Source organism: Vitis riparia, chromosome 7, assembly GCF_004353265.1.
Source record: "Vitis riparia cultivar Riparia Gloire de Montpellier isolate 1030 chromosome 7, EGFV_Vit.rip_1.0, whole genome shotgun sequence".
NCBI classification, from domain to species: domain Eukaryota; kingdom Viridiplantae; phylum Streptophyta; class Magnoliopsida; order Vitales; family Vitaceae; genus Vitis; species Vitis riparia.
Window position 1 is genome coordinate 27,128,197 of NC_048437.1, and position 24,638 is coordinate 27,152,834.

Genomic DNA, 24,638 nt, shown 5'->3' on the forward strand with positions numbered 1-24,638 from the left:
AATCTAGAAATATTTTTAAAATATTCATCGAATTAGTGGAAAAGCTAAAACCGTTGTCACCCATGAGGCCATGATGATTTTGACATGAAAAATGTTACGAAAAAATATTTAGATTTAAAATTAAAAATCCGTCTACAATACCTTTTCACACCTTGTGGAACACGTTACTAGGAACTAGAAGTAACATGGTTTTGGTCAATGTATCTTAGCTAGCATCTATCTGAGAATTGGAGACGGCTAGCCATCCATGGATCGCGACATCCGCATCACTAGGTGCCCCCACAGAAATGGAACCATGTCTTCCTCCTTGAAAGCCCCGTAATTCTCTTCAGCTCTATATAAAAGAGCCCATATTGCTTTAACAGTTTAATTTTTCTGTGATCAATTAGAAAAGCTTCGTTTCTTCGAGTGTTATGAGAAGAACTCGTGTGCATGAGGAGCCTAAGTTAGCTTCTGATGTGCCCATTTCCAAGGGTTTCTCCACAGCTAATAAACTCACCATATGGCAAAAATCCTTGCTGTTTAATGGACGGGGCTACACAGTCTATGATAATTCAACAGGTGAACTGATTTTCCGGGTTGATAATTATGCCTCTGATTGGAGGGTGGAAATGTTCCTAATGGACTCAACTGGGAATGTGTTGTTTACCATCAAACGATCTCGAAAGGTAGATTTTCCTTTCCCCTCTTCACCGATCAAAACCGCCATTATCATGTGTAATGATTTGTTTTTGGGTCCTTGGTAACAGAAGCTTAGCTTCTTGGAGAGATGGGAAGTGTTCAGAGGTGAGGTTAAGGACCAGGGAAAGCCATTCATCAAGGCAACAAAGGCCTTTGGGGTTGCTAGCTGTAAAGTGTCTTCGGCCGCCGGAGATGAGTATGAAATGAGATGGTCAGCCCAGGAGGGTTGGTCAAGGATCTACCAGATGCCGGCCGGCACATTATTAGTTGCCGAGGTAATTATAAATTTATAATAAATACTAGAATCACATCAATATAATTACAGAAAGATTATGAACTTCTGAACCTAAATTCTTGATTGGCAGGTCAATAGGAAGCTGGGAAAAGCTACTCCAGGATTTTTGCTAGGGAAAGATGTATATAGTTTGAGTGTGTATCCGGGGATGGATCAATCCACAGCAATGGCATTGGTGATGATAAATGATGCGATGAGATGATCTCTGAAATGGGCTATCATGCAATAAAACTAAAGGGTGTGGCCTAATTGGAGGAGTCATAGCCTGGGGCAGTGAAGATTTTGATTCATTGTATCAAAATCTTTGTTCATGCTCGCTATGGAGGGAGGCTTCTTCTGAGAGTACTTCTTACCTGAATGCAGAAGGGTCAATCCAAACTAATTATGGTCCAAGCTAATGGATCAGATTTTCAGCACCAGATGAAATGCTTTGAATGTAGGTATATGGTTCAAAGTAATTAACTCAAAAGTGATTCTCTACATTTTTGAGAATACTCCCCCACTTCTCCTGCCCTGAACAGACCTGTATTGCACGTTCAGATCTTTGTTCGGGCAAATTCCTCCGAGCGTAAGGGAAAATTTTTGACAGAGTTTTTATAAGAATTATATTATGTACATTTTCTTCTGGTTATCTAGTGGTTTTTATAGTGGGAGGTTCATAACGTTGCTCTTGCCTTCGTGATTGCCCTTTATTATGGTTTTAATGTGTAACACTCGATCATTGACTATCAATATGGGTCATATATTTATATCGTGTAATGGCTGCTTATTTGTCTTGCGGAAGATATGCGATTGAAGCTTTTATAACAACTAGTTGCTCGGGTGGAGGATGCTCTGGGGTGATCTACCTTTAAAATTGTCCTTAATTAACATTTAAAAAACCCTTCTGAATTAGGGTTTAATTAAGTATATTGGGAAAAATGATTTACCCTAAATTATTTTATTTTTAAAATTAAAATTGTATTTTGAAAATAGTTAAACCCATTTTTTCTTGGTTTTTTATCAATCCAAAATTATTGAATAAGTTAGAGGGAAAAAAAAAGCTAAAAAACAACCATACCTTGTGTTGATGTTAAGCCAACTAGAGTCGGATCCATCTAGTTTTACTAAAGTTAGATAGACTTCTTCCATTCTTCGTGCTTTTTGATGAATCCATTCAGCTACCCTAGAGTCAGACAAACTTCTTTCTTGCACAAAAGGATGTCTAGATGGGTGGTCCGGGCATGCCCCTCTGCAACTTAAGTCAGACAAGAGTAGCTCTAACTATTTGTGGGAAATAGTGAATGTATGTGCGCGCGCATACTTTGTTTGTGCCTTTCGGAGGGGTTTATATAGAGCTAATGGTACTGTCACTGTATTGTTGACTATGCACTCTAACCTTCCCTGTAATAATGATTGTCCTTAAGATGACTGGACATTCATCTCAAATAAGGGCGGTTGGTAGATGCCATCTACTGACGTGTCAAGATCTCAGACAGTGCAGCTGTATGTCCATTTAGCCTATCAACGTTTGAGATTGTGTGTAACAATTAATTGATATAAACTTATGGGCTAAATGGAGTCTCATCGACCGCTCAGATATCGAACGTGATTGATCATGCATGTCAAAAGTCTTATAGACTTGATTGGACAAATCTTCCCATATGAGAGTCTAGGCTGTTGATTCCATCTAGCCCTGTGGGAGAAGGAAACCCTCTCACTTCTAGGGTCGAACTAAACTTATCTTGGTTTGGACGGAATGATCCTAAACGGATTACACACTTGTCTTAGATGACCAGGGGTCTTGAACTTGAAAGGGACACGTGGAGGGGAACCTACACCTTGCATTTAAGGTGCTTTTATATGTGATAAAGAATAAAAACTAGATTAAATTATTGTTTATGGTTTGGAAGAGTGTTGGATTGATTCAATGATGTGAATTGTATTTTTGAGTTATTGGGAAAATGTTGTTGTATTAATAAAATTGTATTTTATTTGTTTGTTAACAATTTAAGAAGAAAAAAAAAAGAAAAAGAAAGAAGAAAATATTGTAGGTCATTCTTTAAAAATTTTATACAACACCTATTCAATTCATGATGTGTCATTTAACTCGTATTATTTTTGTCAGTAATATTTTTATTAGAAATATTTTTATAGAAAAATCAAATAATATTTAGAAATAAATAAAATATTATTTTTAATAATGTGTTATATTAAAAGAAAAATATTTTTGGAAAAATGAAAGTTTTTGTCACAGGGAAATTATATTTATATTTACCAAAACTCAAAAATATATATATTTTTTCATTTCTATTGTACTTTTTCATGATTTTTCACTTATAAATTTTCTTTCATTATTTTTCAACAAGATTTTTTTCCAAATTAGCTTCAAAAAAAGATGATTTTCTATTTATGATTGGGAAGAAATAAGTTGAGAGAACCGAGAAAAGATAAATTTAGGGAGAAAAGAGTGAAAAAGATATTTTGAATTTTAAAACTATATTATGGATGTATTAATAAGTTTTAAATTTCTCAATTGACGTGTAAATAGGATGAGTCCAAACTTAATTTTGATGGATGTAAATATGATTCCTTTAACAAAAATAGTTTACAATCTCTTCTAAATCGAAACTTTTAAACTTTGTCATATATTTAATTTTTGTTGTCGGCCCAACCCAATTTAAACTTTTGTCATATTTTTATTTTTTGTTGTTGGCCCAACCCAATGTATGGTTTATTTATTTATTATTTTTTTTGTAAGGTTGAGATTGACCTTTTCTTCCAAACTACAAAAAAATATAAATAAATAAAAAATTAATATTCTTTTTACCTGATCCAAAATTTTAATTTTTTTTTTTCTCTTGTCTTGTATAAGTCAGTTAGATGCATGAAGAGATCATATAATTTAATTGAAATAAATACGGGAAATTTAAAATATAAATATTGCATATCAAGGGGCCCATCCCAAATCTAGACTTGGGCCCAGTCAATGAATTAGCCCACACTTCAAAGCCCAAAGGACGTGTAAAGGAATTCCTTCTCCTGAAAGCTTTTCACCAAATTTTATTTAAAAACCCCCTCCCTCCTCTGAAGAGCTCACCAGTCATAACTCTCTGCTCTTCTCTTCAGTGTTCTCTGACAATATGGCTAGCAAGCTCAAAGTGGACGAACTCCGAGCCCAGCTGGCTCAGCGTGGGCTCAGCACCGCCGGACCCAAGCCCACCCTGGTCCCGCCCTCCTCCTCCTCTGTCTCCCTCCAAATCCATTCATAGACTTCTCATTCATTTTTTCTTGTTTGCAGGTCCGGAGGCTCGAATCCGCCCTTCGCAAAGAAAATAAACAGCAGTCAACGGACGGGGTTGATTCTTCTTCAACCAGTAAGAAGCGACCGAGCCAGGCTCAAAACGGAGACGACTCACATGTGTCCAAGAAAAGCAAGGCCGTTGATGAGGAGGGCGTTGACAAAGTTCATGAAGGTATCCAGCTTTTCGATGCATTCGGATTTTCTCTTCCTCTGTTTGGTTCCTGAGAATGTAGATGTTTGGAGTTGAGTTGAGAAACTTTTAGTTTATGGAAAATGAAGTTCGAAATGTTTGTCTCGTTTATGCTCCTCGGTTTTGCAGTTCTTGTGATTTAATTAGGGCATTCTTTTGTGGTATTAGATGGTGGCAAGGAGGAGAAGCTGGTTACTGCAACGAAAAAAGGAGGGGCGGTGTTGGATCAGTGGCTGCCTGATCAGATAAAGGCGAATTACCATGTGCTGGAACAGGTGAAACTTAGTCGTTGATTTGGTTGCATTGAGCACTCAATTAATCGCATTGCATTTGGTTGAATAGGAAGAAATCGCGCAATTTTGATTTTGTGCTGTGGCGTTTGGACTTGCTGAAAAGGGAAATGAGAATTTTTCTTTTTCTTTTTTTTTTTGTATGCAGTTTGATTATTGGTAAATGTAATTTCAGCTTGAATTTTCATTTCTTTTTGGATGCAGGGTGATGATATCTATGATGCCATGTTGAACCAGACAAACGTTGGGGACAATAATAACAAGTTCTATGTGATTCAAGTTCTAGGTTATCTTTCTTTCTATTGATTTGTATTTTAGCATTGGTAGACCAGTTATTTGGAAAAAAATTAGATGTGACTATCAGGATGAATTGGTCATAAAAGAATTTAGTATTCCGGACTGGTCTTGAGCTTTTGGATGAGACATAGGAGGGACTTTGGAAGCTTATTGAATTCTAGTTTCCGTGTTTGTTCAAGGAAAAAGAATTTTAATGCTCATTTCAGTCTCAAAATTCACAATTCTAGTTTTCATAACTGATTTATCAGAACATATATTTTTCTCTCTGGTGCATTGCACCACTTCTTACCGAAATTTGAATTTTGCTATTCATAAACTACTTGCAGAATCTGATGACGGTGGTAAATTCATGGCTTACGCTAGATGGGGTAGAGTTGGTGTAAAGGGTCAAGATAAACTGCAGGGGCCCTTCACATCGCGAGAAAGCGCTATTCATGAGTTTGAACAGAAGTTCTATGCTAAGACAAAAAACTATTGGTCCAATAGAAAAGATTTTATTGGTCATCCAAAGTGCTATACTTGGTTGGAAATGGACTACAATGACAAGGAACAAAAATCAGATGTGAGTTGTTCTATTACTAAACTTATGACTCTTTTCTGCTTTAATAGCCAAATGTTTGTGAAATGGAGAAAAAATTATCAGGGCAGCCCTGTTGGTGCATGGTATGATTACCATGTTTTTGGATTTCCAGGGTTCTTGATGAGCAGATAGGCAATATCCAATTTACTATAAGTTGCGGTTTCCCAATCAGCTGTTGAATTTGAATAATTATCAACTTCCAAACCAATATTTAAACTTTGAACCCCACATGGTCCTTTGCTCTTAAGGTGTTTAGTCATGGTCAGGTCCAAGAAAAGCCTAATTCTACCATTCAACTTCGGGAGACAAAACTTGAGCCCCGCATTGCAAAGTTCATCTCTCTCATATGCGATGTCAGCATGATGAAGCAGCAAATGATGGAAATAGGTTAGTTGTTCAGCCAATTACTTGCTGCTAAATAACTATTGATAGTTAACAATTAAAAAGTTGAACATGCTATTTAATTTAAACCACCCCAGCATGTCAGTTGATTTAGTTAGATCATTAATTTCTTTTAACAGAAACTGCATCCAAAATTTTCATTTTTTTTTTTGATAGGTAATGTATCCGAAATTTTCATAATATAGTCATTTTGTTTACGTCTTAACTTGTTGCATCTATGAATTATTTTAATGGAAACTGTATCTTTTAGGATACAACGCTGACAAGTTGCCACTTGGTAAACTAAGCAAATCAACAATTTCAAAGGTAAGTCTTTGTGTTATGCTTGAAAGTTTTCCTGGATTATTATGATGTCATGTGTGAGTTAGTTTAGAAATGAAAGCAAAAAACAGGAGATTCTGGTTCATGAACTTAAAAGTGTTTTAACATTTAAAAGTAATCACATTAAGAACGATATTGGAGAAAGCTTCTTTCTTTGGCAGATTAGAACGCACAAAAGTTGCATGGATTGTTACTGGATCAGTTTAGCACAATCAATGAAACTCTCACCTTTGATGACACACTCCTGACTTCCTCTTTTTGTCAATCGATCATATAGGAAGAAAGGAAATATAATAATATCCTGTAATGATGACCTTTGCTCTGGAGTTTGGTTGCTAAACTGTTAACCTCTTATACAGTTACATGAATTATTTCAGGCTATTTTCTTGTTTGAAATTTTAGAATTGCAAGGTGCTTTGAGTTCTGATATAGAAAAAATGTCCAGTTTGCTCTTATTCAGTACACATCAATCTCTTGCTTCCTTTACTCATTGTGCCATAGTATACCTCATAATTGAAGTTTTTGCATCAAAAAAAGACCTGTGACATGACAACCAGTTGTGGAAGTTTTCTTTTCATCTGCACTTTAAGGGCAGAAAAAAAAAGTCCAGTTTGCGCTTATTCTGTAACATCAAAGCTCGTGCTTCCCTCACTCACTGTAACTCCATGTATACCTGATAATTGAAGTTTTTGCATCAAAATAGGACCTGTAAGATGCCAGCCAGTTATGAAAATTTTCTCTTTGTCTGCACTTTCAGGCTTATATAAATACATAGGGATGCTATTTTGGTTCCCTGAACTTAATGTATTTTGATTTTGCAATCTCTGGTTCCATTTTTTGGCTTGGTTGGAATTTTATTACGATCATTTATCAGGCTAATTTAGTTATGTCCAGTCTGCCTATTAAGAGAATCAGCATGAGAGTTTCTTTTCCTTCTATTTTTTCCCCTCAAAATGTAAGATGTGAATTAGGGTTTCACAAAAACCAAAAATTGATAAGCTGAAGATGAGGTACCAGTTCAAAGGTGTAGTCTGTTAAATGGAAGCTTGGAATCTATACAGCCTTATGATTTCTGCCTAAAAGAGCATATTGTTGAAAAGGGAAAACAAAGAGTGAGCCAACTTCTAAATGACTTGCGATTTACCGAAGAAAGAAAAACTGTAGTTGGCTTGTATTGTGGTCTTTTTTAGAACATACATAAACAACGTTGTGGAGATTCTAATGAATTGTATTTCTCTGTTTACCCATTAACACAATTTTCTGGATGTGAGTTTCTGATTATGGATCAAAATAGATAAATGAAATTTTAACTTCTTTGTTTCAGACATTTATTACTGTATGATCCTTTTTCTTGCATAATGTGGCGTCTTCCTTTTTCTTTACCATCCCATTTTAACAGTCAACGTGTTACCTTTCTTTGGACATATATATAGGGGTATGATGTTTTGAAGAGGATTGCTGATGTGATTAGCCAGTCAAATAGGAAGACACTTGAGCAATTAAGTGGGTAAGAATTTGTCTGTTGCTTCATGGCTTTGATTGCTCGATACTATTTTCTTTACATTTCTAACTGCATCTTTGGGCTGATATTCATCATGTGGATATTCCCATTCTGCTTCGCTTAATTCTAATTTCTAGCTTCAAAGATACTTGGAGTCCCATTTTTTATTGTTGTTTTTTTTGCAGAGAATTCTACACAGTTATCCCTCATGACTTTGGTTTTAAGAAAATGCGTGAGTCTTCGTTCTATTTTTTTTTGTGTGTGTTTTCTGATCCTTCTATCAAATCATACACTGAGGATTATAAGAATTTGTGATTGGTGGTATATATCTTATTAAAAAGAAAGCAGTATCTAATAAATATAAAAATGTAAATACTGGCAGGTGACTTTGTCATTGACACCCCTCAGAAGTTGAAACACAAGTTGGAAATGGTAATTCTTTTTTCTTTTTGGCCATGTGTTGATACTGTTTCTATTAAATCCATGCTTCTTTTTACCTTTTTAATTTGTGAGTGGTTTTTCCAATCCTTCCTGCCATTGTAATTTGCTTGACAACTTTATTAGCTTTATCTCTGGATCCTACTGATTTTATGTACCATCCTAGTTGATAATCTCCCACAGCAATCTATTAGTGGATTTTATTCATGAATGCAAATTTATTTAGTTATTTTTATTTTATTAGAGACTCTGCTCAATTACTTTTATCCATGAAGGTTGAAGCCCTTGGAGAAATTGAGGTTGCGACAAAGTTGTTGAAGGATGATATTGGGACACAGGTATTCTTTATCTATGCTTCTATCATATTGACTGATTTTATGTGGCATTCTGAATATTGCTTCTGTATGTATCTCCTGAGAACATGTTTGCAAGGAGTAAAAGACCGACCATTCTATCAGATGCAAAATGCATATTTATATCATTTACCTCTTTATTTTTTTATTTTTTTTTTGCTGATATCCAGGATGTCAGGATCCAAGATATACTGTTGGAAATATTTTATGGATGTGCCTATTATTGTGTGCAATGCTTTTGTTAGTTTAAATTGCTGAAAGTGGTTTTTGCACTTCATCGTGAATCAACTTTTAACTGAAAATTGTAGCACATCCTTCTCTTAAATACAGAAAAACTTCATATGATAATTTGAATTTACTTGATCATTTACTTTTTAGACAATCAAGAATTGTACCACATTCATTTCATTTTGTTCTAAAGTTATTAGTTCTTAATCAAGTTTTTGGAATGTCAACTTGACATGTAACATAAATTTGCCCCTTTTCTGTTGAAGTCTTGTTTCCTTAATACATTTTTTATTTGATATGTTAGTTCTTGTACATCACAAATAGATTCATTAGACACAGCCTCTTGAATACACTCTTATCTCATTTAAGCTGCTTAAAGGCTCTGTTTCAGGTTCTCTAATTTTTTTTTTCCCTACTGTTGTAGGAAGATCCCTTACATATGCATTACCAACGCCTTCATTGTGAAATGATTCCTCTTGAAGTCAATTCTGAGGAATTTTCTATGGTATGTTCATTATTTGTATGGTATTAGAAATTGTGTGGGTTGAAAGTTTGGGAAAAGGTGGTGATAGGAATGTTGAATGTTACTGTTCAGCCTTTTATTCTTGATCTTGAAATAGACCAACAAATTATATGAAATAAGAAAGCTTTATCATTTGGAATTCATTTGTTAATCAGCTAGACACTTTTATCTCTAACTTGCTAAACTATTCGTGTCTGTGATCAGATTGCCAAGTATATGGAGAACACTCATGCAGAAACACATTCAAATTATACTGTTGATATTGTCCAAATATTCAGGGTTTCAAGAGAGGGTGAAGTTGAACGTTTCAGAAAGGTGAACAATGCTAGTCCAAGATGAAATATGCCCTTCATAATCTATTTCAATCTTTATGGATAATTACAGCCGTGATAGTTTTTCCAGTTGCTTCTAGAATGTTACTTCAAGTGTTTTAAGCCTGCTGTAACTCTCCTTTTACTCTTGTCGGCAGTTTTCTAGTACAAAAAATAGAATGCTACTATGGCATGGTTCTCGACTCACAAACTGGACTGGCATTCTATCCCAAGGTTATTCTTTTTGTCTTTTTGTTTTGGTATATACTCATGAATTTTGCAAAAGATCTAAATGCAATTTGTTCCATAACAAACCACCAGGTTTGCGGATTGCTCCTCCTGAGGCACCTGCAACAGGTTACATGTTTGGAAAGGGGGTTTATTTTGCTGATATGTTCTCCAAAAGTGCTAATTATTCCTACCCATCCTGTGCTATGACTACTGGTGTGCTGGTTTTATGCGAGGTTGTTACTTGTCCAGCAGAGTTATTTTTATTACGGAGTATAAAAAATGTGATTTTGAATTATCAATTTAAACAAATTGTCTTTTCTCATTAATGATTAAAAACGAAAAAAAAAAAACTGTGATTGAACTTGTGACAGAAATTTACCTGACAAAGATAAAATTGCCCCAGTCAATCGTCTGTTTTCACTCAATGCATGCTATTTAGGTCCTGAAGGAAATAGTCAGAATTTTCCACTTGATAACCACGCAAAAGATTGGCCTCACATTCCAGATTGATCAGGATGATGTTATGCTCATCTAGATTATACATTGATTATTGCTTAGATATTCTTCCAAGAAAAAAATCTAGCTTTTCTTGTACTGATGTAGCAAATGATTGTTCTCATCTTTCTCATAATTGGATGCTCTTGTAAAACTATTGAACCCTGTTTTTCAGGTTGCACTGGGTGATATGGCTGAACTTCTGACTGCAAATTGTAATGCTGATAAGTTACCAGAGGGAAAGTTAAGGTATTATTGACTCTTTTTCTTGATGTTGCCATTGGATAATGTTTATCTGATGTGCTTTGATAAAGTAAAATTGCTCAATGCAAGAGTTAATGGTTAATTCCCCAGTACCATTGCTAGCATTTAAATTTCATGAAAATTCACTATACTAAAAGCTCTTGTAACCACTGTTCTGAATTGCATCTTCATGCACAACTTTTCTAATTTACCACCATGAAGGTGAAAGCTCGTAGGAAAGCCAGCAGTTTTCCCTGCCAATCCTGCAGGGTCACAATAACCTGATTTTCTTGACACAAACTATTCATCATTAAAATAGTTCGATCAGAACTTGATAATATTTGTAAGCTGGGAACAAAGAGAACCTTCCCTATGAAGTGATTTCAAAATTGCTGTTTATCTAATTTTTAGCTTGACACATGACCAATCATAAGTGGTATCCCTCTTCCCTGTCAATTGCTATAAAGTTAATGGGAGTATAATTCCTACACTGCAGCACAAAAGGAATTGGTGCAACCGCACCAGATCCCTCAGAAGCTCAAGCATTTGAAAATGGTATTGTTGTCCCCCTAGGAAAGCCAAAGCTGCGATCGGACCCTAAGGTAGGCAGGATGGATTTAAGAAATTTAATTAAAATCACTTCCAGTATGGTTTATTGTATTACTACCTAATTTTCGTTGTATTATCAGATTTTGTCATAATGAGCCTCATTCAAATTCTTGCAGGGTGGTTTATTGTACAATGAGTACATAGTTTACAATGTGGATCAGATTAGGATGCGCTATGTTGTTCAAGTGACTTTCAACTTCAAGAGATGACCAGTATGACGACCGATTCTCCATTTTTCCCTCACTACTTTTCCTTGTTTTTCTATTAATCATATAAATTAGTGAAAGAGTATTCATATCGCATGTAGGATGTAGCATGTATCATAATTTATGAAAATCAAAATGGGCTTTTCATCTAAATTATGAAGTCTAATGTGTTCATTGTTATTTGGTTCAAAACCAGTGGAAATATGGTGATAAATGAGTCCTAGCCAGAACTAGAGTAAAAAAGACTTATAGGGTCTGGACCCATCTTGTGCATCTATGCTTTCATGCTTTGCTCTGTTCACTGGACATGATCTACCTAGCTATCATGGGCTCTGAAACTTTGGTGTCTTGATTCTGGTAAAAACAACCATAAATTTTGGGGGAAAAAGCTGAACCTACTGCATAAAGAATCATATCTACCTAGGGGCAGTCCCAAGTCTCACAAACAGCACACACCATGATCTCAACACGCAAAGCCTAACCTCTGTTACACTCTCCTGTGCTTGCACCATCAAAATTTCCAAAGAAAATGGTGAGAGAGAGGCTGAGAGCCCTGCCCTCTCATGGTGGTCCCACCCAGATGGGTGACCTAGCTCTAGCTGTGCGACAAGTTAGTGGGTGCAGTATCAGGGTTCTAACATTCTTGATCAAAAGAGGCCAGTTCTTTTGAATGCTTCTGATTGTCTTGCTGTGTTTTTGGACCCTCAGGGGAACAATGGGTTGGTTACATGTCTTGTATGGCCTCCCTCCTTAGTTATCTCTCCCAATTTTCATGTACACATTGGAAGGATGGTGGCGTAGGAAATGAAATGGCATAGGTTTACTTCATACTGTGCTGTTTCTCTGGTTAAAGTCAGCTTTTAAATGGTTGACTTCCTTACATTGTCAGGTATGCCAGAGTAAAAAGTAAAACTTATTTTAAAAAAAAATGGCTCTATGTGGTTACTGTTTTCGAAACAGTTCTAAAAAAACAATTTTTGAAAATATTTTTTAAATTTGATTTTATGATGTTTTATTAAACAAAAATATGTTTAAGAGCTTGAAATATTTTTAACCCGTTTTAAATATTTAAAAAATATATATATATTTAGTGTTTGATTTTTAATTATATTATATGTTTATATAATTATTTTTTAAAATAATCCGTAAAAACTATTGAAAACAATTAAAAAATATTATTTTAAAATATAATATTTTTTATTTTTAAAGACAGAAAATAGAGAAAATCAGACGTGTTTTCATGTTATTTTTTCCCTTGTTTTAGAGAAATAAACAAGAGAAATAGTTTTCAAATGGACCCTAATGTTTCCAAGTTTTGAGAATGGGTCTTAATATATTGTTTTTATGTATTAATTTTTGTTTAGGAATTTTATTTTGAAAATTAATTTTTTTGACCTACTTTCCATGGAAGTATTACACCATCATGTGTGGTGTAATGCTACAACTTATTTTCAATGTTTCAATTGTTCCTTAGAACACTATATATACCCATGAAAACTTCAAAACTCTTTTTAATTTATTTTAAAAGTTATCATATTTTTAGAATAAAATTTTTTAAAACATTGTTTTCAATCCCAATTTTCTACACTTGTTTTTTAAATTAACAAATTATTTTTTATCTTAAAAAAATAGTGACAGATAAACTTAAAATTTATTTACAATCGTTTGAAGGTTGAATTTAGGTAATGTTTGATAGAAAAAATAAAGAATGGAAACAGATATTTCATTTATTATCAAATTAAAGTAATAATAAAAATAAATTATCAATTTATTTATGAATTTAATATATAATTTTGTAATTTTTTTTTCCAAATATCTAAAAAAAAATTCATATTTTATATAACTTTCAATCGAATTTGTCTAATCACCATAACTGTCCATTGAGTGCTTGAATTAATCTTGACTGCTATTTCTATTAATGAAAATAAAAATAAAAATAAAAATGGTGTCACATGTAAAAAAATTTATTCTGATGCATAACCCGTACCGTTTTAAAAAGATGAGAATCATCGCTTTCCCTGGTTGGTGGAATGCCTCAAGCCAAGGATAACCATTAGATTTGATGGACAAATATAGTCTATATTTGTGGTCCATTAGGTTTGATGGACAGGCTACATTTGTGGGTTAACATGCCTGTCCTTGTCTTTCTTTCACGGGTTCTAAATCAGACCGTGGATGACCATTGATTTTTCAAAATATAAATCAGACTACGAATGAAGAATTTGTTGTTTTGTTTTCTCATATGCATAAGTATATAGTTACGAGGTTATACCTTATTAACTTGTTGTATTGCATGTCATATGCAAAAAGTATGACGATGATTTCATATGCTAAGTTGAAAGTTAGTCATTACAAATGATATTAGAATCGATTTCCGATTTTGGTATAGGGATTTGTTTGATCTCGTGATGAATGTTTGTCTACTCGGTCTTGTGATTCCACGGAACATAATAAGGATATTATATTTGCATGGAAGGTGATAATGATATTTTACATCGGATAAAAGAAAAAGTTATTGATGATAAACAAATATGAACTCTTTTTAACTTTATAAACGTGTTTTAAAGTTGTGAAAATCCTTTGAACTCAAAGTATATAGTATTTATATGATTAGAAATGAGTCATTACGAATTTTTCCTTTCGTAAACAAATATCACATATTTCCCTCATTTTTTTATAAGTATAAAAATTTTAAAAAGAAAAAAAAAAAAAAGAAGAGCAAGAGCTTGAAAAAGAAGATGAGAAGAACAGGGTTTTTATTCTTTTATTAAAGGAAAAAGGAAATTAAGTTAAATATTAAAAGAATAAAAGAAAAAGAAAAAGGTGGGGTGTTTTACACATCTCTTGTATCAAAGGTTGTATTAGTCATTGTAAAGAACTTGCCTATCGGCTTCTGAATTGCAGTGACAGGCAGGGGACAGAGAGATCAAAATTTGATCGTCAAAATGAAACACAAAAAGCAAAAGAGTAATCGTACCCAAACAGGGCACAGTTGGACAAAAGGTTATAAAAGATATATAAATATGCAGGTCTCATCTCCCCTGTGATTTGTTGCTATTCCTTTTGGGTGAGGCAGAGTCAAATATATGCATCGAGTGCAGTAGAATTTTGGCTTCTCCAAACCCATGATTTTGAGTTTGGAAAAAAAATCTCTTTTGAATACGTATGAGTGTATGACCAAATAAAGCATTTACTGCACCACGGCTCTAGTGCTGCTCCACACGCTAGTATTTATATCTCTAGATTTGAAAATGACCTCATCCACAATCTATGTTCTTCTTCCACAAGACAATCAACATCTCCCCATCCCCATTTAACCTTCTTCTTTTTTCAAATACCCCCACCAGCTTCTATAAGCTTAAAACATCATAAACAAAAGCTCTCAATCTTATTTTCTCCCCTTATCCCAAGTGGGTTTCATGCTTAAGTCCGTGACAAAATGCTATCGCAAAGTAAATTTAAACTAGACCATACTTTTATCTCTGTTTAGGAAACACTTAAATCTGTTTCAAAAAGAGATGACAAGGAAATTTTAGACCAAAAAGGAGGTAGTGATGTGGGCAGAAGTTACTAGTTAGAAGAGAAACTAACCTAAGTTTTGGGGAGAAAGCTGATGCCTACAACACGTAGGGAATCATATCTACCTAGAAAGACTCCCATCTCTCTCGTGCCACTCTCTCTCTCTCTCTCTACTACAACAACAACACTCTCCTCCACTCCATAATCAAAATCTTGAACCCCAACACGCAAAGCATACGTGCATCTCTTACATTATTCTCTCTTTCTCTCTCTGTCTTCCCTCTGCAAATTGCACCCATCAAATTCTTCCAAAGAAAAAGGTGACCCACAAGGTGAGTACCCTACCCACCATCATCGCTATTCCAGATTCTTGATCAATGGGCTAGCTACCACAGTGTGGAGTATTCAACTTATCATAAATATATATATAAATGTATGGGGTTTTTGTAATTGTGCTTGTCTTTCAGTGCAATAAATCCTGAAAGGAACAAAAGAAGTTCGTGGGCTCTTGCGAAAGCAAGGCCGACACATGCCCTTGTTCTGGTCTCTTCCCCTTTGAAATTCTTTCCTTGATGAATTGCCTACAGTTACCAGAGATGATGGCATATGGCATGGCAGAAAGGGGTTTTTCACTGCACGCCAATCCAACTTACTCAATTGCTCTCTTTTTCTCTTTCTCTCCCCCCTCGTTTCTCCTATAAATACACCCCCCTTCTTATCTACTGAATTTGCAGCGCTCCCTCTCCATTATTGGTGAAAACACTATCTGCTCTTCACTGGGTGTGTAGCTCCTTGTTGGAGAAGCAGGGCACGTGCAGATTTGCCTCACTTTTCCCCCTTTTTTCTTCTTTACTCCCACCACCACCCACAGGCTTGCACGTGCTCCCCTTCTCCAACATGGGTTCCTCACCCCTCTCCATTTCCATGCTATTGTTTCATTTGGGTAATGCACTTTTCTCCCCTTTTCTCTCATTTTCTCTCTCCCCTCCCTTACTATTTCCTCATTTGTCTTCTGTATTGTCTTCTGGTTGCACAACACTTCATTTCCCACTTAAATTAAGCAGATGTTTATCTACTTCTAATCATCATTTACCATGGAAATTAGCAGATCATAAATTGCAGGAGGCCTTGGATATTTCATATTTAAGTAATGTTGTCTGAGAAGCAATACGGCCAAACTGAAAGCAAAACCAAAAAGTATATGGTACTGTTTTTTGATTTTGTAACAGGGCTCCGTGCGTCTGATTTTTCTGAAGCATTCGCAGTTGATCAACAGTACTGAGCTCAGATGACAGGACCACATCAACTCTGTTCGTTAGTTTCTTCAATATATATATACATATATACATATATTACTATAAGCAAAAGCTCAAAAGCTCAAATGTGGAACCCACCCTTTGTCTAATTGGCTTCTTTTCAGTTTTCACAGTGTGTATGTATGAAACTATCTGCAATTAAATGATCTCAATATTCATAAAAATTTTCAACTGCTTCGTCAAAGAGAGTGAATTAATGTATTAAGCTACCTGAATTTACTGTGAGTAATGAGACCATTTATAGTTACAGCTACTACCTGAGATTCAAATTGAATGTTGATTTTTTTTTTCTTTGCAATTTAGAGTATGAGAATTGAATTGGGTGCAGGTCTCCCAACCAAAAAACGCTAGCTTCAATGTTTTTGTGACCAATGAAGTTCAGGATTTTTTTAGAAATTTACGATATAAAAAAAGAAGGTAAAAAAAAGAATGTAGAGGAAAAAATATTTCAAAGAATTGTGAATCGGTGATTCAAGACCGAAAGGTATTTGTATTGAATGTGTAATGCACCCCATTTTTCCTTTTCTAACATCATTCTCTCAAAAGAGTGATCGGAGTTGATGATTGAACTTGACTATCGGGAAATAATATTTGTGTATACTTGCATATCATGTTTAATAAATTTGCATGTACAAAAAAATTATACTTGATATACAAAACAATCATCTTAAATATACAAAAATGTAATTTATTTTGATCTTTAAAGCTAAAATGTAAATTTTAATCTTCATTGCCATCAACATAATTTCAAGTCGTCATAGTGCATCTAAAATCTTGAAAATAAGAGTGTGTTTGACAGTAATTTTAAAAAACGTTTCTAGTCTTTCTAACACTTAAAATGATAAAAAATTTCAAATGTTAAAAAAGTTATAAATGTTTTTTAAAATTACCATCAAACAGATTCTAAATATTCAACAACCTAACAAGAAGTAAATGTTATCATATCGGTGAAAACATAAGAATGACTAGTGGTGTTTATTCGATTTCCGTAAGATATTCGACTAAATTGGTGGAACATGTCAAATTGTTTATTATTATTATTATTATTTAGCTCTATAAAAGCTGAAAAATAAGTAGTATGGTGTTGTTTTGGAATAACTAGAATACTCACATATTGATTTATTCAAAATGAACTAAAATCAACATACTTTCTTAGATTAGAAATAAGATGCATAGTTGGTTTGTCATTGTCCCATGTCTATGCTAAGCAATAAGTGGGTGGTTGGTAAGCAAGGAGCCACGTAGTAATAGTATTTGATTAAAGATATGACACAAATATATCTTATAACACAAATATCCAACTAATATACATAACATAAATACATTTTAGAATTAATCGAGTAAAAGGATGAAGTGATCCTAAATTTACAAATCTAAGATGGTATTTGTTATTTTTACTTAATTATAAATAGAAATTAAAAATAAATAATATTTAATAATGTCATATATGAGATTGTTTGTTTTTGTGATATTTTATTTTTATTAAGTATTAAAAAGTAAAGAAAAATCATGATGTTGTTTTTTTTATTTAAAAAATATTAAATATTTTGGTATTTGATATTAAGCAAGAAAATTATAATAAGTCATAAAAAATGAAAAAACAAATAACTTAAATTTTGAAAGCAAATTATTTTTAACAAAAAACTAAAAAAACAAACACCCTCTAAGCCCTTGAATATTTGAATATGAAAAATAATTAATTCTTAACATAAATCATTTAATATTTCATTTTAAAAGAAAATGATTATTTTTACAAGAAAAGAAAAGGGTGTTTTTGTTAAAAAAAAAGGTATTTTTTACTATGGAATTAAATTAAAAATATAATTAGGTCTACTATAGGATAGATTTTTTCTTTTTCTTTTTTTAAAGTTCAATGTGAAGCTAAAGAAAGTTTATAATTTTATAGGAATAATATTAGTATTATATATATATATATATATATATATTTGCAAAAGTTAGAAAAACTTTTATAAGATGTAATATTTCTAAAATATTTTTTATATTAAATTAAGTGTAAAATAACTTAAAAGTATAACTTAGAGTAAAAAATAATTTTAAGTAATAATAAAAATAATTAATTCATTTGAAGTCAATATTTTTATTTTACTTTTTTTTTTCTATGGGTTATCCTAATTACCTTCACAATCTCATTTGTTATTCCATGACCTTTATTATTATTTGACTTATTTTACCGTAATTATTATTTATGAGAATAAATACGTCAATTTGACGATATAAAATAATTTTTAAATTATTTTTATCAAATAAGTTAAAAGTATAAATTAAGAAATATATTTTAAATTAATAAAGTATAATTTAATTTAAAGTTAATTTAAGTCATCAAATAATAAATATTAAATTTTACCAAACACCCTTATGATGTTCCACTATTCTGATACTATACATGTATAAGTTCCTTTAAACTTTATAGATGTGTTTTATAGTGAGAGATATTTTAGTTCAAAGCAAATAATATTTACACGGTCGATCATCAAACACGATATAAGAAATAAACTTTTATTTAACTAAAACCTTTTTAAATATTTACAAAAATTATATTCAAAAAGAATATTTTTAAAACGCATTTTTTTTAATAAACTCAAACCTCCGGACCCTCCCATATATATTAGGCGACTATAGACGGTAAGGGCGATGATATATATCAGAGAGTATGCGACTATAGACTGTAACCAGCCCATCAACAACCTCAAGCCTGTTTCCAAACGATTCGCCGCTCGGCGAAGAATCCCTCCCTGCAGCCATGGCTGAGAAGAAGAGAAAATCGAAAGAAGAAAGCGGCGGAGGTAGATTGCAGAAGAAGAGAAAGAATTCGAAACCCAAAACTCTAAAGAAGAGGACTGGCCCTCGCCTGCCGTCCAAGCTACGAAAGGAGCTCGATCTCGTTAATCCTAATCCTTTGAAAGGTGGCGGCGACGAAGAGATCAATTCCGATGAAGGAGAGTTGCTGGCAAATAATCTGTACGAGTATGAAGAGGCGGCGCCGGAAGAGGAGTCCAAGAAGAATCGGCGTTTCGACTCGGTCGAGAACTTCGAGTACGAGCTGCCTGAAGATTTCAAGGTGAGTTTCTATTCAATTTTTTGGTGTTTAATTGATTCTGAAGAATATATTTTGCAAGTTTTGTTTATTTGTGGGTTTAGAAATTGGGGAAATGGATTTGGGTGGAAAAGTGAATATAAAAAGTTATAATTTAGGCGAAAGCTTTGGTGAAAAATTCATGTGATGGTTTTAGTAGTCTCCTTTTCTTAGTTGGGACATGTAGTTTTGATATTCCTCCCTGGTTTGTTCTGGGTTAGGGTTTAGGGTTTAGGGTTTAGGGCCAATGCTATTGATATGGGATTTTCTGGATATTGATTGAATTGTCAATATGACGATAATTTTATGACTTTTTTTTGTGTGTCTAATAATCTTTGTTCAATATAGCATGATTATGGCATTTTTGGTTTTTTTAATGAAGCTATTTTTGTTGTTGTATTACTTGTGTAGGATGAGAACATTGCGTCCGATGATGATGACATTGAAGGTGAAGATGAGGAAAACAATCGAAGTGAAAATTCAAGCCATCTTGGTGATGAAGTTGAAGAGGAAGATGATGGAAGGCATATGAGGATGCTGCAAGGAATCACTGGAATGCCGAGTGAGGCTTTTGAAGGTAAGATCGAGATTTAAACTTGTCCTGATGGGATTGTTTTTGAGCCAAGCTTACTGCACAATTTGCTCTGAATTCAATGTTAAAGGTCATCTTAGAAGAAATTATACCTTTTCTTTCTTAAGGATGAAAACCCCTGAAATGCAGTTACTCAACCTGTTTCAATCCCCTTTTATGCTGACTCTCTGAAATTCTTGCAATTATGAATAAGAACAACTGAAAAATGGATTTTGACAATGTTGCCATTGTATTTTTATTGGAAAGAAACATTTTCAAATAACAAAGCATGTTTTTGAGTGTTCTCAAAAGAGTCAGAAGCAAAAGTTATAACCCGAGATAAGCCATGAGGAATTATTTTAGTGACCATTCTTTTAAGTATTACTCAAAGAACAAGACTGAAATCTATTTGTATGTCACCTTCAGGTAAGAAAAGGAAAAATAATGTTGTTGTGTCTGAGGCATACCCAGAGTCTGAATACAATCCTAGTCGTGATGTTCTGGAAGGCAATGGTCGCATTAGCATTCAGGATCTTCTGGACCCTCTCCATGGAAAGTCCGGATATAGCAAACTTAGAAAGAGAATGCATCAAGTGGAAAGAAAGTCCATGTCTGTTCATGCTCCGCTTCCAAAAGCGGATAGGGAAAAGTTGGAGAGGAAGGTGGCTTATGAACAATCAAAGAAGGACATTACCAAGTGGGAGCCATTAGTCAAGAAGAATAGGGAGGCACCTACGGTTTATTTTGACGAAGATGTAGACTTGGGGTTTTCAACTGTAGGGGCCATAGCTTCTGAATTTGAACCAAGAACTGATTTCGAGAAGAAAATTGCTTCATTAGTCCATGATGACAAGGTTTTGGAAGCTCACAGACAAGATGGTTCCAGGCTTCTTGAACTGAACAAGGTGTGGAGGTTCATCTTCTTTTTTTTCCTCTTTGTTCAATATTGGTTTGTCAGCATGGCTTAATATCCTAACTTTTTGAACTCTGCTCTCTTCTGTGAATGATGCTTTGAAGATATCTGTTGAAGATGTCAAGGAACGTCATAATCGCATTGCTAAAATGCGTAGTCTTCTTTTCAATCATGAAATGAAGGCAAAACGCATAAAAAAAATCAAGTCCAAAACATATCACCGCTTGTTGAAGAAGGATAGATTGAAAACTGCATCTGCTGAAATACAAATGGATCCAGAAGCTGCTAAGGAACTTGCAATGAAACAAGAGTTCAAGCGTGCAGAGGTAATTGACATTCTCATTGGGCTAAATAATTCCTATAGTTTTGAAAAAAAAGTTCTCTTCTAGATTATACCAAAAGAAAAGTTCTTGACTTTTTGTTCCTTTTTTTTCCTTTACTTCATTGGATACAGGAACGCTTGACTTTGAAGCACAAAAACAGCTCCAAGTGGGCAAAGCGCATTTTAAAGCGTGGGTTGGATGTTCAAGATGAAGGAACTCGAGCTGCTATAACTGAGCAGCTCCATCAGCATGCTCTTTTGACCAGAAAAATGCACTCTATGAAGGACATTAGCAGTGATGAAAGTAGTGATGACGATGATTTTGATGAAAATTCAGCAGGTTCAGATGAGGATGGAGCATCCAAGTTGTTAGCGAAAGCAAAAGAGAAAACACTCGAAGTGCTGGAAGAAGAGGACAAAATCCCTGACTCAGGAGTGCTATCTTTACCTTTTATGGTAATATTTAGAGTATTCCTGTTGATTGGAATCTCAAAGATCTTCACTTATTTGTATAAGCAAGTGTAGTTCAGCTGGTGAAAGTTTTAAAATGGAATTTAAAAAAGAAATAGAAAAAAGAAAAGAATCATGTGATAAATTAGAACTTCCTTTGGATCTTGAAACTGACAAATCATTGATCTATTAATTGGTTTTATTTATTTTTGTTGTATCTGCTTGACCCTGTGTAGGTCCGTGGCTTGAAGAAGAGAAAAGAGGCAGCTTATGAAGAAGGTAAGCTTGCTATCAATGAATTTGAGGCATCATTAAAGCAAATGGAGCTTGGGAGTGGGGCTGAGAATCTAAAAGAGACTGCTTCAAGTGGTAGACGTGTTTTCGGCACAGTTAAGAAGCAAATTCAAGAGTTCAGTAATAAAGATGCTCATTATAATAATAGTGATAGTGAAGATGAATTCAAGGTCAAAGAAAATATTGAAGCTGCGAATGACCAGAATAATAATTTGCCAAAGCATGTTGACATAGATGCTGGTCTACTTCGCGAAGAGTCTGAGATTGGTCAGGATCCTATATTTAAGGTGATGGATTCCTTGCTTACTTCCAAACTTCCTCTTAGTTATTATCTTTCTAGAAGTGTGACATTGTGTTTTGTGGTTCAGAGTTTCGATGATATAGTTAGAGACCCAGGCCCCAAGACAACACATGAAGTTGCAATGTTTGCATCCGGCTCGTGGAAAAAGGTTGTTTGCCTTCCATTTAAGTATTTTATTGTTTTACATACAGAAATTCAGGTTCTTTTGTTACTAACCAGAATGTGTTTAATGAGCAGATGAAGAGTGAAAATGAAGCAAATGGCAATATCATAAAGCCTCCCAAATCTGTGGAACCTCCTAGGCATAATAAGGATCAAGGGGTATGATCTTTCCACATCTTTTAAATTTGTGCTACTTCTAATTTGATTGATTTCTTCTCTTACTTCTTTCTTGGAAACCTTTCAGGAAGTTGGTGGGGATAGTGATACAGATGATGAGGGACAGATGGTAGATGGCACTTTGTCTTCTGGCATGAAGGCAACTTATGAACTTCCATCCCAAGCAGAGCTTATTCGCCGCGCTTTTGCTGGGGATGATGTGGAGGAAGATTTTGAGAAGGATAAAGAAGAAATTCTAAAAGGGGAAAATCCTGAACCTGAAAAACCTGTTTTGCTTCCTGGTTGGGGCCAATGGACTCATGTACAGCAAAAGAAAGGGTTACCTTCTTGGATGCTTGAAGAGCATGAAATTGCCAAAAAAAAGAGGGAAGAAGCTCTTAAGAAGAGGAAGGATGCGCATCTTAAGCATGTAATCGTCTCTGAGAAGTTGGATAAAAAGGTTGGTAATGTTGCTTTAGGATTCATCATGCATCCTAATTGCTTCTTTATCCCCCTCATTGAACTTAGAATTCCAGGTGCCAATTTGGATGCAAGGAATTAGTGTGCTAAGAGAGACGAACCTTATCATGGCTGGTTTATTTTTCAGAAGTGAGGAACTCAGGCAACTGGACAAGATAAAGCAGTTGCTGAGTCATGAGGTTTTAAGTTTTAAAACACATAATCTAAAAGAAATATACTTGAAAGTGGGACATTTGTGCAACATAAATTTTACTACATTGATTTTTACTGGTGGAATGATTTTGCAGCAGAATGGAATTGAAGTTTTGGGAGGATAAGGACTTCAAAAATTCATTTTCCTCTTTTAATTTCCTTACAAGCTCAAAAAAAAATTTAAATGGACAAATGAAACTGAACACTCCGATAAGGAGATGACTCAAATTAAAATAAATAAATGATGGGATGTGCCTTTTTTGCTGCTTCGCCAAAGAAATATATGTGGTTTAGGAGATTCTACTTTAGGTGGTTTACTTTTTCTGTTTGGTTTTTCTTTGCCGTTTGTTGAAGTATGGAAAATCAGTTGTTAAAATCATGTTGGCACTCTGTTTCTTATTATGAAGTTGTGTTTTCTTAAATGTGTTTTGCTTTTTTTCATATGTTGATTGATGATTTGACAGGCTGAGAAACTACATACCAAAACTTTGCCTTTCCCATACACATCCAAGGAAGTTTTTGAACAGAGTATTCGAATGCCTATTGGACCTGAATTCAATCCAGCGGTAGTCCTTGGAGCTCTTAATAGACCAGAAGTAAGTGTTTCAGAGCCACTTTGCAGCATTGAATATTTGATTCACTCTTGCAGATTTGATTATCATTTTACCTCTTTGTGTGAAAGGAGAAGAAAAACCTGAATAGTAATTTGATTTGGGGTTATCCTTTTCTCTTTTCTTACCTTAATTGCCTCCAATTCAGGTGGTGAAGAAGGCTGGTGTTATTATAAAACCAATCAAATACAAAGATGTGAATCCCCATGAAGGAGTGGAAGAACATGGGCAGGGCGGGAAAAAACAGAATACCAAGAAGAGTAAAGGCGTGGGTGGCAAAACTATAAAAAAGACAAACAATCTGAAGCGATGATAACATGCCCCACCAGCTAGTACGCCATTGTAGGCCTTTTAGATTCAATTCAAGATTCACCTCGACTTCGCATGCTGGTTCAAAATGTTGCATGGGGTTCAAGATTCACCTCTGCTTTGTTTACTGCCTGCAAAATGGTGTAAAAGATGCTCCATTGCTTTTCACTGGGGGCAAAGTTTTGATTGAGGGATGGGCAATTTTTTTTTCTATATTGAGAGAGATGGGACCCTTGTGGGTATAGATATGATTCCATGTCCCAAATTTTATTGTGCATTTTTTTTTGAAGTTCGAGTTGATTAACTTTAATTCCGGCCAGGTTGATTCACGGCTACTTTTGTATGGGATGGATTTGGATTCACATTCAATTCTAACCTACTTATGTTGGATAAAATTGATTCTTTGACATTTATGATTGTTTTTGAATCCCAGAGCTTGTCTCAAACAGTGGAACAGGACACTGCAGAACT

The 24,638-nt window shown here is 34.3% G+C and overlaps 3 protein-coding genes across 4 annotated transcripts; all 3 read left to right on the forward strand.

The window, feature by feature from the left end:
• The first annotated feature begins 413 nt into the window (after nucleotides 1–413).
• LOC117919375 (protein LURP-one-related 12-like) lies at nucleotides 414–1,419 on the forward strand. The gene is made up of 3 exons (XM_034836556.1): nucleotides 414–668; nucleotides 750–956; nucleotides 1,047–1,419. Exons 1-3 carry the CDS (start codon nucleotides 414–416, stop codon nucleotides 1,176–1,178), a joined length of 594 nt encoding a protein of 197 aa, XP_034692447.1. The 3' UTR covers nucleotides 1,179–1,419.
• A 2,653-nt stretch (nucleotides 1,420–4,072) lies between these two features.
• On the forward strand, nucleotides 4,073–11,691 carry LOC117917709 (poly [ADP-ribose] polymerase 2). 2 transcript variants are annotated; one of them, XM_034834074.1, is made up of 18 exons: nucleotides 4,073–4,182; nucleotides 4,257–4,431; nucleotides 4,618–4,724; nucleotides 4,944–5,025; nucleotides 5,363–5,598; nucleotides 5,865–6,003; nucleotides 6,269–6,324; nucleotides 7,773–7,846; nucleotides 8,026–8,072; nucleotides 8,223–8,272; nucleotides 8,554–8,616; nucleotides 9,284–9,364; nucleotides 9,587–9,697; nucleotides 9,852–9,927; nucleotides 10,015–10,157; nucleotides 10,595–10,668; nucleotides 11,159–11,264; nucleotides 11,388–11,691. In XM_034834074.1, the coding sequence occupies exons 1-18, from the start codon at nucleotides 4,099–4,101 to the stop codon at nucleotides 11,478–11,480; spliced, it is 1,797 nt and encodes a 598-aa protein (XP_034689965.1). In that variant the 5' UTR covers nucleotides 4,073–4,098; the 3' UTR covers nucleotides 11,481–11,691. The 2 variants fall into 2 exon arrangements, with proteins under 2 accessions (XP_034689965.1, XP_034689966.1); XM_034834075.1 differs by having other exon boundaries at nucleotides 5,883–6,003.
• A 7,304-nt stretch (nucleotides 11,692–18,995) lies between these two features.
• LOC117918608 (U3 small nucleolar RNA-associated protein 14 homolog A) lies at nucleotides 18,996–24,580 on the forward strand. Its single transcript, XM_034835371.1, has 11 exons — nucleotides 18,996–19,391; nucleotides 19,818–19,983; nucleotides 20,404–20,882; nucleotides 20,995–21,216; nucleotides 21,345–21,668; nucleotides 21,899–22,243; nucleotides 22,325–22,405; nucleotides 22,495–22,578; nucleotides 22,664–23,035; nucleotides 23,712–23,843; nucleotides 24,007–24,580. Exons 1-11 carry the CDS (start codon nucleotides 19,074–19,076, stop codon nucleotides 24,169–24,171), a joined length of 2,688 nt encoding a protein of 895 aa, XP_034691262.1. The 5' UTR covers nucleotides 18,996–19,073; the 3' UTR covers nucleotides 24,172–24,580.
• Nucleotides 24,581–24,638: the final 58 nt, after the last annotated feature.

Excerpts from the sequence above, each read along its gene's own strand:
- LOC117919375 (XM_034836556.1), top strand. The coding sequence starts at position 414 with ATGAGAAGAACTCGTGTGCATGAGGAGCCTAAGTTAGCTTCTGATGTG. Across the intron at positions 669-749 it reads CCATCAAACGATCTCGAAAG|AAGCTTAGCTTCTTGGAGAG; the intron begins GTAGATTTTCCT and ends CCTTGGTAACAG. Across the intron at positions 957-1,046 it reads GCACATTATTAGTTGCCGAG|GTCAATAGGAAGCTGGGAAA; the intron begins GTAATTATAAAT and ends CTTGATTGGCAG.
- LOC117917709 (XM_034834074.1), top strand. The coding sequence starts at position 4,099 with ATGGCTAGCAAGCTCAAAGTGGACGAACTCCGAGCCCAGCTGGCTCAG. Across the intron at positions 4,183-4,256 it reads CCGGACCCAAGCCCACCCTG|GTCCGGAGGCTCGAATCCGC; the intron begins GTCCCGCCCTCC and ends TCTTGTTTGCAG. Across the intron at positions 7,847-8,025 it reads ACACTTGAGCAATTAAGTGG|AGAATTCTACACAGTTATCC; the intron begins GTAAGAATTTGT and ends TTTTTTTTGCAG.
- LOC117918608 (XM_034835371.1), top strand. The coding sequence starts at position 19,074 with ATGGCTGAGAAGAAGAGAAAATCGAAAGAAGAAAGCGGCGGAGGTAGA. Across the intron at positions 19,392-19,817 it reads AGCTGCCTGAAGATTTCAAG|GATGAGAACATTGCGTCCGA; the intron begins GTGAGTTTCTAT and ends TTACTTGTGTAG. Across the intron at positions 20,883-20,994 it reads GGCTTCTTGAACTGAACAAG|ATATCTGTTGAAGATGTCAA; the intron begins GTGTGGAGGTTC and ends GATGCTTTGAAG.